The sequence below is a fragment of the Ciona robusta genome, chromosome 4, assembly GCF_009617815.1.
Source record: "Ciona robusta chromosome 4, ASM961781v2".
In the NCBI taxonomy this organism is placed as follows: Eukaryota; Metazoa; Chordata; class Ascidiacea; order Phlebobranchia; family Cionidae; genus Ciona; species Ciona robusta.
In genome coordinates this window covers 383,539-400,999 of record NC_143238.1, presented here as the reverse complement: position 1 = coordinate 400,999, position 17,461 = coordinate 383,539, and the positions used below count along the sequence as shown (strand labels likewise).

General features: G+C 34.6%; 2 protein-coding genes across 3 annotated transcripts in view; one reads left to right on the top strand and one right to left on the bottom strand.

The window, feature by feature from the left end:
• Positions 1 to 1,116: 1,116 nt before the first annotated feature.
• LOC149736253 (phosphatidylserine decarboxylase proenzyme, mitochondrial-like) lies at positions 1,117 to 6,498 on the top strand. The gene is made up of 9 exons (XM_089876960.1): positions 1,117 to 1,801; positions 1,860 to 2,154; positions 2,211 to 2,345; positions 2,399 to 2,494; positions 2,732 to 2,852; positions 3,064 to 3,219; positions 5,100 to 5,260; positions 5,528 to 5,662; positions 5,907 to 6,498. Exons 1-9 carry the CDS (start codon positions 1,524 to 1,526, stop codon positions 5,988 to 5,990), a joined length of 1,461 nt encoding a protein of 486 aa, XP_089733086.1. The 5' UTR covers positions 1,117 to 1,523; the 3' UTR covers positions 5,991 to 6,498.
• Positions 6,499 to 7,978: 1,480 nt separating this feature from the next.
• LOC149736251 (MAM and LDL-receptor class A domain-containing protein 2-like) overlaps positions 7,979 to 17,461 on the bottom strand; it is a 102,215-nt gene continuing 92,732 nt past the window's right edge. For both annotated transcript variants that reach the window (XM_089876945.1, XM_089876946.1), the window contains exons 195-216: positions 17,222 to 17,312; positions 16,730 to 16,906; positions 16,459 to 16,516; positions 16,233 to 16,401; positions 15,663 to 15,875; positions 15,293 to 15,427; positions 15,146 to 15,240; positions 14,857 to 15,065; positions 14,442 to 14,663; positions 14,027 to 14,290; positions 13,626 to 13,743; positions 12,873 to 13,014; positions 12,307 to 12,431; positions 11,894 to 12,053; positions 11,488 to 11,653; positions 11,094 to 11,279; positions 10,232 to 10,465; positions 9,713 to 9,918; positions 9,290 to 9,487; positions 8,945 to 9,119; positions 8,614 to 8,704; positions 7,979 to 8,327 (exon numbers count right to left, since the gene is read on the bottom strand). In XM_089876945.1, the coding sequence (XP_089733071.1) occupies positions 8,081 to 8,327; positions 8,614 to 8,704; positions 8,945 to 9,119; positions 9,290 to 9,487; positions 9,713 to 9,918; positions 10,232 to 10,465; positions 11,094 to 11,279; positions 11,488 to 11,653; positions 11,894 to 12,053; positions 12,307 to 12,431; positions 12,873 to 13,014; positions 13,626 to 13,743; positions 14,027 to 14,290; positions 14,442 to 14,663; positions 14,857 to 15,065; positions 15,146 to 15,240; positions 15,293 to 15,427; positions 15,663 to 15,875; positions 16,233 to 16,401; positions 16,459 to 16,516; positions 16,730 to 16,906; positions 17,222 to 17,312 (3,681 nt within the window). In that variant the 3' untranslated portion in view covers positions 7,979 to 8,080. The remainder of the gene's footprint in view (positions 8,328 to 8,613; positions 8,705 to 8,944; positions 9,120 to 9,289; positions 9,488 to 9,712; positions 9,919 to 10,231; positions 10,466 to 11,093; positions 11,280 to 11,487; positions 11,654 to 11,893; positions 12,054 to 12,306; positions 12,432 to 12,872; positions 13,015 to 13,625; positions 13,744 to 14,026; positions 14,291 to 14,441; positions 14,664 to 14,856; positions 15,066 to 15,145; positions 15,241 to 15,292; positions 15,428 to 15,662; positions 15,876 to 16,232; positions 16,402 to 16,458; positions 16,517 to 16,729; positions 16,907 to 17,221; positions 17,313 to 17,461) is intronic.

Here is a 17,461-nt window from a genome sequence, read left to right as displayed (position 1 = left end):
CGAGGCAGGCGCGTTAACCACTGTAACATGGCGCAGACGAAAGTTTCAGAAACATAATACTATTCAGAAACATTATTATGTTTCTAGTATGGTAACAATGTTTCGGAAACATAATATGTACAATTTCAGAAACATTATTATGTTTCTAGTGTGATAATAATGTTTCGGAAACATAATACCATTTCAGAAACATATTATTATGTTTCTAGTGTTGTATTATGTTACGGAAACATTATTATCACACTAGAAACATAATAATGTTTCTGGTGTTGTATTATGTTTCTGGTGTTGTATTAGGTTTCGGAAACATAATGCCATTTCAGAAACATTATTATGTTTCTGGTGTTGTTTTAGGTTTCGGAAACATAATGCCATTTCAGAAACATTATTATGTTTCTGGTGTTGTATTAGGTTTCGGAAACATAATGCCATTTCAGAAACATTATTATGTTTCTGGTGTTGTATTAGGTTTCGGAAACATAATACCATTTCAGAAACATTATTATGTTTCTGGTGTTGTATTAGGTTTCGGAAACATAATGCCATTTCAGAAACATTATTATGTTTCTAGTGTTGTATTAGGTTTCGGAAACATAATGCCATTTCAGAAACATTATTATGTTTCTGGTGTTGTATTAGGTTTCGGAAACATAATGCCATTTCAGAAACATTATTATGTTTCTGGTGTTGTATTAGGTTTCGGAAACATAATACCATTTCAGAAACATTATTATGTTTCTAGTGTTGTATTATGTTTCGGAAACATAATACCATTTTTAGAAACATTATTATGTTTCTAGTGTATCGAAACTGTTCAGTTTTAAAAATGCGAAAAAATATGCTCTTTGTTGCCACCTAGTGACATTTTTTTGTACTTAAGTTTCGGAAACATTATGTATTAATTTTGCTAAAATCTTATGTTTCTGGATTTTGTTTCGGAAACATAATTCAACAGAGGTATTAGGTTTCCATTCCAGGGATTATGTTTCTGGATTATGTTTCTAGAAACTTTATCTTTGAATTAGAAACATTATACACGCCTGAGAAACGAAAATAGAAACATAATACCGACTCCCTATGCTTAAGTATAGGGTGAACAATTCCCAACAAAACGTTTGTTTGAACGTTTTTGATTAAACTTATTAAATAATTTATTTCTTAAACAGGTGCTAAACTGTAAGCGTTAACCTACCAAATAACTAAACTAGCCTAATAAACTGGAACAGTTGATGTAGTTTTTAAAATAAACAACTAAAACCGCCTGAAACCATTGAGCGCCTATCTTTTACAATGGAGACCAAGCGAAAATGATTTGGGGACGCAATAAAAAAAACTAAAGTTACTTAATTAACTAAAATATTGGGTACCCGAAAAATATACAGAAGTTAACATTTTTTAATGACGATATATATAACAAACGGTGAAGAGGTTTATGTCAGTTCACATTGGGACACACTTTTCACATTGAGGTTTTGCGCTGTACAATACTTATTTTCGTATTTTATTTATAAACTAAATATAACATGAATATTACTTGCCGATTCATTGTTGTTGTTTTTTTTCGTGATTTGTTGTTGCTCATGGTCCATCCAATACAGGTCACAAACTTGTCATTTCAGATTATTTTTTTTGTGGGAACTAGGTTTAATTTGGTCAAAGACAAAATGATTGTACGCATAATGAATTTTATATTTTCGTTCCTGCTTTGTATGCACTTTATACCTGGTGCTTTAAAATCTTTTCTTGGCGTAAAAAGCAAAATGCCGACAAGCAGGAAGGAGCGTGCACGTACTGATAAATGGTAAGCGAAGTCAACAAATTATTATATATTTTTTATCAATAAACAAAATGATTTTCAGCTTGTCAACTCTGAAGAGGAAACACTTACGTAGTAGCCTACGTTTATGGGAAGTCGCTCCAAAAAATAACATTATACGCACTTCCAAATCACCAAGCATTATCCCTGCTGGTTGTTTAGTCTCTGGCAGCTGTACATGTTTAGTAACCATAGCAGCAGTAAGCCTAACATCATGTACATTTAACGCATTGGATTCCAACTCTTGGTACTGTTTGCTTCTGTTGGCCTCATATAGCGTATGGGACAAGTCAGACAGTATTAGGAGTAGTGTTCAAACATTACTCAGTACATTACAGGTAAACTGAAATAAGTTTCTTAATATGTTCTGTTTAATACACAATGCTTTATACAGATTACTACACTACAATATGTACCTTTTCGTTATTTGTCTCGTCTTTGGGGCAAACTGTGTTGTATACACGTGCCTTACACATTACGACCTTATATTTACGGCATGTACATTACTATGTTCGGAGTTAACCTACAGGTATGTGTTATTATGCAATGAAATAGTCATAAGTTAACCAATCTAACACACAGGAGGCTGACCCACCGAACGTGCATTTCTACAGCACACTAGGCGAGTTCTTTCGGCGTAAAATAAACTTGAAACTGCGGCCAATTTCTAATGTGCAGGTAAATGTTACTAACTGTTTAAATACAGTACTGTTGGGAAATTTGCGAAACCTTTGTTATCGTATTTTAAACAATTAACAAGACCAATTCCTTCTATTGGAGTCAATAGGTTACTGCTTTATAATTATTTGAATGTTCTTTTGTACCACCAAATAGGACGAAAAACTGGCATAAAAATATACCCCATCTTTCCCAAACCTACTATACGATTTTTTAACGTTTATTTTGTTTTATAAGGTGGTAAGTCCAGTGGACGGAACAGTGCTCCATAATGGAAATATAGCAAACGGTCTTGTGGAACAATTAAAAGGAGTCTCATTTTCTGTCCAACAGTTTTTGGGTCCATTGCTAAATGATGGTAATGTTTGTGTGTGTTGTTGTGCCTGATATTATGTAGCATTGGTATTTTGCTTGTAACATCCCAACGCGGTTGTGGTTCTGTCATTAAAACCTGACAATTCCGAAACACTCAAACCTGGTCACCATACCGCAGGCCAGATAGCGAAATTGTAGAATTATATAAACAAAATTTATTCATTAAAAAACTTTGTTGAATTCGCTTGTTACAGATAATAATATTCCACTGGTCGAATATTCTAAACGCCTAATGATGGATCCATTAAAAAATAAACTCTACAACTGCGTTATATACCTCGCACCTGGTGACTATCACAGGTTTCATTCTCCAGTGGAGTGGACGGTGCTACGAAGGCGACATTTTGTCGGTAGGTTTTTCAACATATTTACATTCAGTTAAATTTGTGGATATATATGCTTATAAATAAATCAATGTCATCATCATCTTTTCATCACTTCCCAAATGTACTGACCATCTTCTTATAGCTTCGTTTAATTTCACTTCATGATGGGCATTTGTTGGAAAAACAGCGCTCACAGCTTTAAAATCCTTACCCAAATTTACTAAATTTCTTGACACAAAGGTAACGGTTCGTTGTTGATACGTATTTGTAAGCGTGCTCATGTCTGTTGTTGTGTTAAATTCAATCTTGCTTTTTCCTTGGGTTATTTCCATTTTCCTAAGGTTGTAAATGGTCCATTGATCATCGCGAGCTACTGTCCCAGATGTATCACAATTGTTAAGAACTAATTCTTCAGTTACGGAAAAGTTTAATATATTGTTAAGTAGTTGATCAGAAACTTGCCCGGTAATTGAGTCGCAGCATATAGTTAACGGCTTGGTGTTCCAAAACGATACAGTTGCATTTGCTTGTTTGGCAGTAGATGATATTTGATCGCTGGTGATATTAACACATGGGCAGATTAGGGAAAATATTTGATGAAACAGACAATTACTATATTGGCACGAGCAGTTTGAAGCGATTATCCCATTTGATGTGGAGATAAATTTAATGAAGTTTGATCGGACAAACATATTTGACATTGCAATAAGCAACAATACAAACAACTTATTCATGACACCAGCAGTTCTTAAAAACCCTAATGTTAAATAGATCGTTAGTTAAAACAAGGTATAAAAGATATCGCAAAAAAACATTAATTTGCCTTTTTTAATTGTAAAAGGATGGCCGCTCAATCGAAAAACACTAGTGACGTCACATAGTAAAACATAATTGACTGGAAAAAATACGATTTTAAACGAAAACGTCGGAAAGAAAATTCAGATTTTCAATTAACGGAAAGAAAAATCAGTTTCAATTATTCAGCGCAATATAGACTTCACTGATAACTCATTAAGTAATAAATCAACATTGGACGTTGGAAGCTTAATTTAATGGTTACAGAAATATTATAATCCGCATTCGTTCTTTTATTTTTGATAGTTAATTTCAGGTTTTGAATTTAGATAAGTTGAATATTGGTTATGGCTATATGTCCTTCATAAACTACTAATATGGGTATCGTATGTTTCTGACTACTTTAGCCCTACGCCCTCTCCTGTGCTCTGTAAATCATCACTGATATAGTGACAGACGCGCACTGGTGCTAAACCGGCAGATCACTCAGGTCTTTGTTTTTCAGGCTACGGACCAACGACTGTAGATAGCGTGTTGACATTTTTCAGTGAACCTTTACCAACGAAATGTGAAAACTGCTCTTCCGCAGCATGGTTCTTAAAACACTTAACCGCGAATAATGACTAATTCACTTTTTTCAAAAAGCGTCATATACCTTATAACTATATCTATTCTGCCTTATAAATTTGCCCCTCACGCATTGAATTTTAAGTGAATAGCTGTTTTCACCATAGATTATTTGTTCGTCCGAAAGGACTATATACACCGAATGACGCGCCTCTTTTGTCCTGCTATTTGCTCACAGTGTAAGAATAATAACCACAACGTTTTCACCGAACGTAGGCTCTTAGAAGTAATGAAATTTATATTATAAGCAGATTTGAAATAACAACCAAAATATTATTTTCTTTTAAACTTAATAACAAATTCGTTACAAATTTTAAACTTCGAAAAAAACAAACACAGAAAATCATAAATTTCATGACACGTTAAAAGTTAGCTTGGTTTCAAAAAGTATGCACCATATTTATGTTTGTAAACTATATATGTGCATAATAAACATTTGTTACAGCTGTTTCGACAAATTTACATATTTCCTTTATCGGCAGGGGATTTAAAAAGTGTTAACCCCCGCATGGTGTCGTGGTTTCCTGATCTCTTCGTAACCAATGAACGCGTGGCTTTATGTGGGAAGTGGAAATATGGTTTCTTTTCAATGACCGCCATCGGTGCAACTAACGTTGGTTCTATAGTTGTTTACCATGATAAGGTATTTCGATGCTAAACTGGTTTTATAGTAGGGTGTAGGAGGATAGAGCACCTTTTTAATCTAGTTTCTTGTCCCATTTAGAAGTAAACAAAGAACAATGAGTTATAAAACCGTATCTTCACGCCTCCCATAGACTGTTGTTAATTGTTTAAAACAAGATCTAAAAAAGAATAAAATAAGAAAAGTTTTTGAATTGTTGGCTTTATAATTGCGTACTTGATTATTTATCGTTTTGATTCGGCATGTAACCTTGATTGTTCAATATAGGAACTTGTTACGAATCAACCACAAGCCAAACCAGGAAGTTACTTTGACCATCAATATAAGGATGGATTAAAATTTTTCAAAGGAGATCCTCTTGGTGAATTTAAACTTGGATCAACCGTTGTTTTGCTGTATGAGGTGATGTAAGGATATGACTGATTTATCGGCGCGTGGCGGGCAACGACAGTCGCTCTAACACGGGTGCTCTGTTTCATACACCTCGTGCCCGCCTACAAGTTATAGTAAAGTGGGGGAGGACGGCGTTGTACAAATTGTTAACTTTACAATAAAATTCCGTTATCACAATTTACAAATCCTAAAGACCAAAAATATATATGGATCAAAAGTGACACCTTTTCACATATCAGCATTTACGTTTCAGGCGCCAAGAGAAGAAAACGTTTTTTCTCTAACAAATGGAAAAATAAAAATAGGACAACAACTTAGTTCGTCTTTTTCAAGCTAGACCTATTTAGCTGAATGTTACTCAGACTGACACAATTTTATACTCGTCTTCGATTTTTCTGTTGTCTTCTTAAAAAACCCGTTTAGAATTACTTTTTGCAATGCAAATATTTAACACATTTTAGAAAACACAATTAACGTCAAATGTCACTAAACTTGACCTTTTTTAAGTTCACAACATGCGCAATAAATAATATACTAAGTTCCAAAATGAAACGTCATACACACAGTTTGCTTTTTTGTTTCAAACTTTTTTTTATATATCATGGCATGTAAATGTCTTAAAGACTTTAATTTCACCCGTTGTGCGGAGATAATACGACCTAATAGAGATATCTCTGGTTGGCCATGCGGAGACCATTAGGCACGTAAACATTCGTGTACAATACTGCTGTGTTTTGTTCTCTAAGTTATTTTATATTTACACTGTTAATCCAACGCTAATATGTTGTTTACTTATCTACACAAGCCGCTATTTCGGGCGTTTAATAAACCAGCACAATATATAAGCGTTTGTATTTTAAATGAACCCTATATAGTAATATGGGGTAAGATGGGACACTTAGCACATGCTTTCCAAATATCCTGGTGTTTTAAACAATTAACAACGGTCTATGTAGGTCGCGAAGTGACGGTTTTATAATTCTTTGAATGTTTTGCGTTGTGGGGAGGAGGGAGATGAGACACATATTCATTCTATTTTCTAATTTCATTTGGTAGTAAACAAAGAAAATTCAAAGAATTATAAAACCGTATCCTCACGACTCCAATAGCCTATTGGTAATTGTTTAAAACACGATCGGGATTTTTTGATATTATCTGCTAAAACTGTCGATTCTTACTTAACAGTGAATGCATGAATAAATGAATGCTATTTATTTCGTCTCTTCGGTGACGATAACAAAGACCAAGAGCGAAAGACAGGTATTAACGGTAAAACAACAGTCGTTAAAACACGGTTATTGAAAAAAGAAAGAAATAATGTTTTGGATAAAAGGCGCGACCGTCACCCTACAGACGACACAACGTCAAAATTAAGTAAGTAACATTTAATTAAACATGTTAAAGTTCTAATCGGAAGAAAAGTGTGCGTAAGGACCCAACCCGTTCAGTGGGGAATCGACCTTTTAAAGAAGATTGTGTAATTATAGCAATTCGAAAACACACAGTGTACGGGACAGTTTAAAATTTTTATTCTTTTCGTTAATTTTGATTAATAAGTAAATTTATTATTAGGAAACACGTAAATACCACGTAATTTAAATGTTTCATCCTATTTTATTAAACTACGATCATAGTATACTGAAGTGATACTATGTTACGATACTGAATTGGCGATTCAAATTCACAAACTACAACATTTTGGCAGTCTTTACCCGAGTCCGGTCTTCCTCTACTCTACTATACATAGAGTTTATCGCGAACATGTTTTGTTCGCCGCCTGTCCAAAATTACCAGCATTTGCATTAGATTTAAAATGTCTGAATCAATGTAACCTATTTTATCTTAGCGTAGCGGCGCAACGGCGGTTGTACTAACACCGTGCTTTGTTCTATTTACGAATTACCAAGTGTAGGTAATTATTATTTTTTTGGGGGGCATTTTCTTTTTTAATGTTTTGCTGACGAACTTGAACTGTGTAACTTGCTTTAGTTGTTATAACATGGGTTTAGTTGTTATAACAAGGGTGTTCTGCTTACGAGTAACCACCGGAATGCTTTGTATTCGACCATTTTTTGATTTTTTTATGTAAGGCTCATAATTTTGAGTGTTCTGCTTCATACACATCGTGTATGATTTTTTTATGTGTGGCTGATAATTTGGACAACCCATTAGTGGCCACTGGGTTGGAAAAAATGCTGTTAAGTGTCTTGCCCAAGGACAAACATCAACAATTATAGCCGCGACGAGCCTTAAATTCATTACCTCAAGAATAGAGACACGCGCACTATACACGGCACCATAATTTGCTTTTCGCAATTAAACACACAGTGTTATGTCAACGTTTATTGCATTATAATATAAATTATTGAGCTAAAAATAATAATAGTATAAAATTAAACAACAAAAATGAGAAAAGAATGTTAGTAATTATGCATTACTATCATCGTGTTTGGAAGGTTTTTGAACAGTTGCATATATATCACTAGATTGTCCAAATGTTTGTAAGTCTGAATCATTAAAACCAGGGTTGGATATTCCACTTGGTGAAGGTATTTCTCTCATAGCAGTAGCACCGCTTGTGCTTGTCATTTCAGTTCCAAAACTAGATGAACCATATGGTGTTGTGTCATATAGTATTGGGTTGTCATAACCGGTATGATCCAGTTTACTCCGGCTGTTCAGAAAGTAAGTTTATATCACATGACTATAATTTTTTTATTCAAATAGACCAATGCTTCTCAATTGCATTACCGTAATCCAAATATTAGGAACAAATTAATTGGTAATAAACCCAAATATTAAGCTTGATTATGGTATATAGTAAACTATAAAAAACAAGATTTTTTGCTATAGTACTACAGACATAACAATTTGTTTATAAAATTATAAAATATTCATTAGGCGATACAAATTTATTTCCAAATATTTTTTTCTATAATGCGACAATTATCATCACTTACAATCTTCTTTCTCTTGTAATATAAAAGTATGCAGCAACTACAAGCATGATGACACCTAGGATACATCCAATCACAATACCAGCAACAGAACCTGCAGGAAACCTTATGTTAAATATAGGAAATTTAATTTTAAGGAGGTTTTCGAACTTTTTAGAGTTATTGTGTATCCTCTCGGTTTGCATTACATGAAAATTTCAAAAACTGATGTCATTTAGTCTTTTCCCAACACATTTCAAAACTTAATCATGAATATTAATTAGTGAAACAACTGGATTTTGGTTGATTAAGTTTGCGGAATCCTGTTACATTTACTTATGAAAGATTAACTTACCTCCACTTAGACTGGTAGATGTAGGGTTACCAGTATCCGGTTTATACACGTTGCACCTCATTCCAACATAGTCAGTTAAACATTGACAATATGGGGCTCCATGTGTTGCTAACTTACATTGACCGTTGTTTTGACAGTAGTTCATTGGACACATGCCACATAAGCTTTCATCTGCCTGTTAATATAATGCAAAACAAATTATAACTGGCACATTAGTGACTGTGTTCCTTTAAATCATTTAATTATATGTATGTGTTTGTTATAACTATTGAACTGTCCTATTGTAAGGATGGAACACCATTCCTAAAATTATTGGGGTATATAGATGTACCACATGTTACTTACATTATACGCCATACAATCCACTTGACCATCGCATTGTAAAGATGAAGAAAGGCAACTCCCACCATTATCATTGCAGTAAAACTGACCAACAGAGCAAGTGATGACTGGGCAACTCTTTTCATCATCTCCATTGTTACAATCAGCCACGCCATCGCAAACTAACAAACCACTTATACAAGCGTCGTTTGAACATCGGAACTGCAATGCAGAGCAAAAGATTCAAATTTAAACTACCATTATTCAAAAATAAGGGTCACTTATGGACTGTTAAACATTTCAGTGATGAAGAAAAAAAATGGTTAATTTTATTATTGGCATAAGGTGCATCAAGCTATCAAACTTGGTATGGAATAAAATACTCATGTAATAATTGTTCTACCACCAAAGATAAACAAGTGATCATCATAGTTCAAAATACAATACCTCATTATCTTTACATTTCCCAGTATGTTGTTGTGGTGTTGTTCCAGGGTTAGTGACAGGTGCACACCCAACTTCATCTGTACCATCACTGCAGTCAACAAAACCATCACATATATATGAGTTTGGCATACACTCCAACACACCATTGTTTGAACATGAGAATTGATTTGTTGTGCAATGTATGGGTGGGGCAGTGGCTGTGTGTCCTGTAATGTCAACACACCTGGTGTTTATATTTATATGATACATTATTTATTCAATCTTTAGATGAGCATTGCTTAACATTTGTTTTTATATCATTTTTACTTCATGTAAGCCACTTAGCGGACAAACAGATTATGAAATTCTATTTAAACAAGGTACCATAACTGAGTTGGCACTGTAGTTTACAACACATGTTTAAATTTAGTGCACATATGTGCTATGTACAAACTTTACTGAAGTTTGTGTCAAAACTACAGCAGACAACGTGTATAATATCTAACAAATAAATCTCTCCTATAATATGCATCATATTACCTTCACGACATGCATCAGTGAATGTGACATCATCAACTGCAATCACTCCGCCACTTGAGGCATAATTGCCAGTTTCAGCCTCAAATTCAACTCGGAATAAATTATTACTGCTCACAACTACTGATGCATATTGCCAATCACTGGATCCAGTATTTCCATAGAAAGATGAAGTAAGTAGACGTGTGCCAGTGCTTTCAACAACATATGTTCGTAATATTGTGGATAACTCAGTTCCTATATTTAAAACAACTGTGTTATATCATTGTATGTATTTTTATTAATTTGTTTAGTTCTGCCTTTCTGATAATTTGGACAATTAATCAGTGATTGCTGGGTTGCAATTATAGTTAAGGACACACATTGTTTAGGGTTGTGGTAAAGTAGTAGCATAGCCAATAGTTTAAAGGCTCGATGTTGCTACCCTGTCGGCGTGTTTGTCTTTAAGCTACACACAACAATTGCTCCGACCCATTGGTCACTTATGGATTGTTTAGATTGTCACCATACATAACAATTGAATAAAAAAACCTCTACAAAATAATTCTTTCCAAAGCTACATATATGGTAACTTGTAAGCAACAGGTGTGTGAAACAGAACACCTGTGTTGTATATTTTACATACTTTTAATAATGGTATCGTTAGGCTTGGAACCAACACTTTCGGCACATTACTATCAACAATGCTGCTACAAATAAAGTTGTTTGTCCATTTAGGAAAAACATTTTTCAGTGATTACTCAAACCCAGTGGTCACTAATGGGTTGTCTGAATTGAAAAAAACAATCACCTTAGAAGTGGGCCCAAGGTATATAAGGCTATTTAGTCGAACAAAGATAAATAAATAAAATTCCAATCAACACACCTGACATAAAATACCAAAATCGAATTGTACAGATGTCTGTACTTGCAGGCATTGCTTTTGATGTGGTGAACCTAACCACTGAACCAGGTGGAAGGGAGGTTACATCAACCATTGCGAAATAACCACCAGCAGATGGTGTATGGTCCATAGATGGTCCACTTGTGACAGGGTTTCCATTATTTAGACCTGAAAGAAATTCATTTCTTAAAAACCTAAAAATGTTTTACATAAAGCAAGATAAGGTGAGGTGTTATGATCGAGTTAACATTACTCTCTTTGGTTAATAGGAGGGTTATCACAGCTTCAATTAATACATTTATGTTGATTGCCAGTACCACGTTTATCCAGCCAGGTATTGCTACCACATAAAAGTAGTAAAACAAATGTTTCCTACCTGTCCCATCAGATAATTGCCAATCACCATTATCATCTTGGTTTTGAACATACTTGCAACCACTGGTTCCACCCCATGCTTGTCCATCAAATGTACAATCTCCATCATGTAATGGGCATGTAAGTTCATCACTTCCATCATCACAATCATTTCTCATATCGCATACCTAAGTGAAGGGATATAGGGTATAAGAAGATTTTAATTTATGAGGTCTGGCACACAAAATGTTGCTTATTTTTTAACTCGAATGATTGACAGTGCTGTATGAAGCCACCACATATGGTGGGCAATATGACACACAGGATATAACTTCTTTGTAGCCCCACCACACAAGGATACATAGTAGACCTAAATTGGATTTGGCTTCCATTTTTATTTTTGTTAAAATTGGAATATTGAGACTAACCTCATCAGAGAATATGCATTGACCATCTGCGCATGTAAATGCATTAGCATCGCATACATGACCTGATGATTGGTCACCACAGTCATTGAAAGTAACGTCATCTATTGCAACATATCCACTGGCTTTCCCATTTTCAACTTCAAACACAATCTCAAAATCTCTGTTTTAAAAACAACGAATTAACCCATAGTTGTTCAATCAGGCAGAACCAAATTACTGTTGTCATTAAAGTAGCAAAAAAGAAGAAAATTTCCCCCTTTTTTCAAATATCTTTTTTAAAGGATTTCAAATATTTTTTAAAATAGTTTTTGTTTATTATGTATCATTTCCTAAATGTTTCCTTCTTTTAACTTTCAACTGATGTTACTTATAACTGGCATTGATATATATACATATATAAAACATGAACATACCTGTTTTGTCCAACAGGAACTATACTCTGTGTCCATGTATTGCCTTGGCTTCCAGGTATATTCAAAACAAGATTTGCACCCAATGAAGACTTGATTATTACATGAAGCATTCCAATATCAGGATTCTGAAAAGAAGTTGAACAATAAAAAAAAATTTTTGTTCAAACATCCTATATAATTGATAGGAACACTACTAATTTTAACGCCATCCAGACAATTCAAAGCCCGTAATTAGAAGTGTTGTCATAAGAAGCTAATCAGTAAGAGATAATAACTTGACAATAGAAGCTAAAATTATATGGGTGAAATATTTTTAACAAGCAGGAGCACATCGTTCGTTGGTAAGTAAGGAACGTTACGGTGCGCAAGAGACAAACTGTTCTAAGAGCTAAGACTAAAGCTACCTTTCTGGGCAAATGGTGGGTTTGTAACTCAAAGAATGGGATGTTTAGAAAAGCTAAAAAGCGCATGGCTTAATAGAAAAGTTTAACCCATGGGAACCACTGGAACAAACTGACTTTGTCAGTTTAGGGTTCATGTGGAGTTATTTTTAAAGAATTTTTCACCTGATTATCGTTGGAGTTCATGTTGTAGTAAAAATTCATCTTACAACTTGCAGCAGATCTATGGTATACATCAGTGATAAGGTGAGCTTTTGATCCAACATTGGTTTGTGGCCCAGTTGTTACAACCATGTATGAACCAGACCTGTATAAAGAGAATGATAAACGTCACTTTTTTAATCCGGAGTGGTGGATAATGGGGTTATCTAATTTATGCGCCTGTTGACAAATGTTATAAAAACTTAAGTTTGCAACTGTAGGAGTCAATAACTTTCTTAGTATGTCTGGCAATGTGTACAACTCATAAGGGAGCAGTGGGTTGGAGAAATTAAACTAAATTTGCTTAAGGAGACTCATGCCCACAATGGGAGCATTGAGCGTTGAACCCTCTGTGGTTTGGTTACAAGGCAAATGTCTAGCAACTCCCTACAGCAGTTGGTTAGCATGCACGCATCTTAGCCCCGAAGTAAAGGGTTCAGGGCTGTTTGCTGCTACCATTGTGGGCATATGTGACTTTACTTCAAAGGGGTCATTAATGGGTTGTTTAAACTGTCATCCATACAATATACATAAAAACAATAAACACAAAGTAACATACATGGTATCGTAAGCTGGCACAAGGTGCATGAAACAGAACACCCGTGTCATACCGACTGTCTTTTTCGGGCCACGTAAGGATAAAGCAAGTTACATTACAGCATCGAATTATTTGGAGTCATTGTTTCAATATAAACAACATTATTCAATTAAACTTACCCGGATGTATGATCAGAACCTGGACCTGAAGAACTGGATCTTGACCAATCAAAATTATAAGTTGCTGACTTAGAGTTTGTCCATCCACAACCATCGTTATCAAATGTACATGATGATCCTGAAAATATCATGTTTTAAAATTAATTTTACAAAACTAATCTTTTTATTTACTGAGACCAAAATAACATAACATGGCTTTTCTTTTCAGTTATAGATAATTACAGAGTCGTGAAGAATATGCGAAAGAGACAAGAACATACATTAAAAAAACTTTTAGTGTGTCATTATGACAAATGTTTCCACCACTTATTGGACCAAGGGCGTAAGTGCTTTACCAACATACAAATAACATATGTTATGTAGTTCACCAGCAGTCAATATATTAATATGACGTTACTAACCACAAGATTTTTCATCTGACGGTGCATTAGGAGGTTGTGAGTCTTTACATTCATCAAGGAAGTCACATCTTTGTGAGTTATCATAGCAACCACCCGCAGCGCATGGGTAATACCCATCCCCGCATTCAGAGGGTTGGGGTGGGGCTGTGGGGATGACCCCATGCTCACCCGACGCATCATATGCACAACCATCACTAAAGCTGATATCATCAATAGCTATGGATGGTGTGAATTCACCAGTTGTGTGACTTGCTTCAAAAATAACTGAAAAAATAAATTCGATTTTGACATTTGCAAACACTATAGCGTTAATTGTCTTGGCCAGGTACACACAAGTCCAAAATAAGTTTTCAACAATGAACAACCACGATACGAGGAGCACGAGCTCCAATGTTACAATGCTATAAAGTGTTACCTTGGAAATCAGTGGATGCTGCAACAGTTACATCAGCTCTCTGCCAGAAGTTACCAGGTCCAGCATAATTAGCATCATCTGTGTTTGTGTAGACAAGGTTAAGACCAGTTGTTGGGTTGGATGTCCACGCAGTGCGTGTGTAAATCTTCAACACATCACTAGTTGACATCACATGGTAGTAGAACCGAACAACACAATATAGAGAAGTTGATCTGAACAACCCTGACAAGAAAAAACAAGAACGTTGAAATATAAGTACACTAGTAGTGATTATCGTGTATAGAGAGCTATAAATCTCACATAGTTTTGAGAGTCATTATTTAAACATACAATTTTAATTAATATTAAACAGCATTGTTTTTTAATATTTTAACTAAACATTGAAATCAATCCTCATAAAGGGTCAAATATTTACCTGGAGTTCCAATTCTTGCTTTCCCATTATGTGATGGATCAGTTGATGTCATGGGGTCAGCTAGCAAGTAATGACCTTGTGGTCCATGTAGAGTATGGTCATATGCCGGTTGTAACGTACCATCAACAACCATAGCTGGTGTTGATAGCTGCCATTGAAAGTCAACAAATTCTCGTTCAAATTGACACAAATCTTGTTCAAAGTTGCATCTGGAACAACAGAACAAATTATGTCATTCTTATACAATGCTATGTTTAACTTTATTTGTACAAAACATTGAATAAAATACCTTGGGAATTTTTGGTAACAGAGTGCTTGTACTTCATCACTTGCATCTCCACAATCATCGGCATAATCACAAATTACTGACTGGTCAACACACACCTATAAAACACAACTTAATTTCAAGTAACTGAACATTTATTATAATAATTACAAGGTTAGCACATGTAAACTGTGTTGATGCACATCCACTTGTAGATGGTATATTTGGTGAACAATCCATAAACTCCAAGTCATCAACAGAGATATCAACATCGTTCATATTTTGTGCCCTTGCTTCAATCACAATCTACAAATGATAAAATGAATATCAGTATTTATATATTTGTTAATCCTTTGGCTGCATCTCTTTTTAAATAAAGGAATAAATAGCCCTACAGATCTTAACATAGTGAGGCAAGTTTAAAAGATATAATATGCTGCCTACTTGGAAACTATCAAATATTAAACTGTGCCATGGGCTTTGACAGAAAACTTATTTTCTGCTGCTAAAAAACCCAAATTTTATATTTTATCCTAAATACCTGGAAATTAACAAGCGATCCTATCAAAGCTCGTGCTTCTGACCATTGATTAACTTGTACACGTTGGACTTCAACAAGTTCAAGTCGTGTTCCTTGGTTATTCACAGCAACTATATGAAGTGAACCAACTTGGTCGGTTGCTTTTGATCCCATCCAGTAGAAAAATCTCAGTGTACATTGAGAACCAGATTTTGCGATCATAGTTGAAAATAACTGTATTTATACAAATTAATAATCATCACTTGTTCAACTTTGCATGGTAGTTCTGATATATAACATGAACGCTCTATTTCACACCATATGTGGTGGCTTTATACACCATGTGTCGCCAGTAGTTACCATGTTTGTAAGTTTGTGCTAAGCTGCCGTTTGTTAGGCTGTTGGCCACGGTGCGTTTTTTTCAGGAGTGAATGTTAATTTAGACAATAGAGACCAATGGGCTAAAGCAATTGTTGTAAGTGTATGCACACACAAAACTGCAATGACAGCAGCATTAAGCTTCGAACCAAGTATCCCACAGCTAGGAAACAAGTGCTCTAATTTATAGTCAGCACAAATAAAACAAACAACCTGAGCAGTAGAGTTAGATGATGCCTGGTTTGAATCAGCATAAATATAAAATCCAGATGCAGTCGATTGTGTATGGTCAGTTCCAGGTCTTTTCCCATTTTCATTTGGAAGTAAAGTACTTCCTTTGCCCTTCTTCCAGCTGTATAAGTTTGTATCATCCATTGTTTGGCTGAAATAATGTAAAATAAATAAAAATATTAAATCCAAGCGGTTATTACATTCTTACATTTGGGTTCCTGAAGTCCAACCGCACCATCCAGATTCAAAGTCGCATTTCTTGCTAACTGTAGTGAAATATAGTTGTTTAAAGGAAAAATAATAAATTAAAAACCACTAAGGACGAGGCTTATTTAGTGGAAAAAATGAAAGATATAGGATTCATAGGACTTTTGGTTCAGTGTTAGAAGTTATCACTTCGAATTGTATACTTTAAAATTTTGCTTCTTAATCAACAGCACTGATTATAGGCCCAAAATTTATTGATAAAACAAACTTACCACAAGTTGACTCATCTGAGCCATCCTGACAATCTGATCTAAAGTCACAAACTGTATCCAAAGACACACAGTTCGCTCCTGAGTTTATTCTGCATGAAAACTCAATACTTTCATCACACGATGATGGTGGGTTGGGTTCAGATGGTGTGCCACCATTGGGTAATGTGGGGAGAACTCCTGAAAGTATTAGAATAGATTAATAGAATATAAGAAGTTAGTGAATAACCACAAGGATGAGTTGGCACAAAGGTTATGACGGTATCAGGATATATAATTTATGGTACAATGAATACATAAATTACACTCTTTATGGTAGAGCAACACCATTTACAATAACAAAAGTTATAACAGAAGCATTCTGTCCAATTCTGGCTAACCCATTATTGACCAGTGGGTAGAACAATTTACGTTGAGTATCTAGCCCAAACACACGTCCACAACCTATAAAGGTACATTCATGCAAAATAAACACTGGTTCTATAAATAACTTACCATTATAAGTTGAACACTCAGTTGAGAATGAAACATCATCAATTGCAATAAAACCAACATTTCCGTATCCAACAACACCTTCAATTACAACCTAAAAACCATGTATACTATTAGATATATAAATAAATGTTTTTAACTTGCTATTTAATCAATATAGAATGCTAAGTTACAAATTATTCACCAATATTGAAATATTTAGGCAAACCAATGTTTCAAATAAATATTCTCCAGTAGAGAATA

What these genes read in the sequence shown, in the direction of transcription:
- LOC149736253 (XM_089876960.1), top strand. Translation starts at nt 1,524, where the DNA reads ATGAATATTACTTGCCGATTCATTGTTGTTGTTTTTTTTCGTGATTTG. An exon ending in CATTACTCAGTACATTACAG is followed by an intron (nt 2,155 to 2,210) that starts GTAAACTGAAAT and finishes TGCTTTATACAG; the next exon opens with ATTACTACACTACAATATGT. An exon ending in GGGTCCATTGCTAAATGATG is followed by an intron (nt 2,853 to 3,063) that starts GTAATGTTTGTG and finishes CGCTTGTTACAG; the next exon opens with ATAATAATATTCCACTGGTC.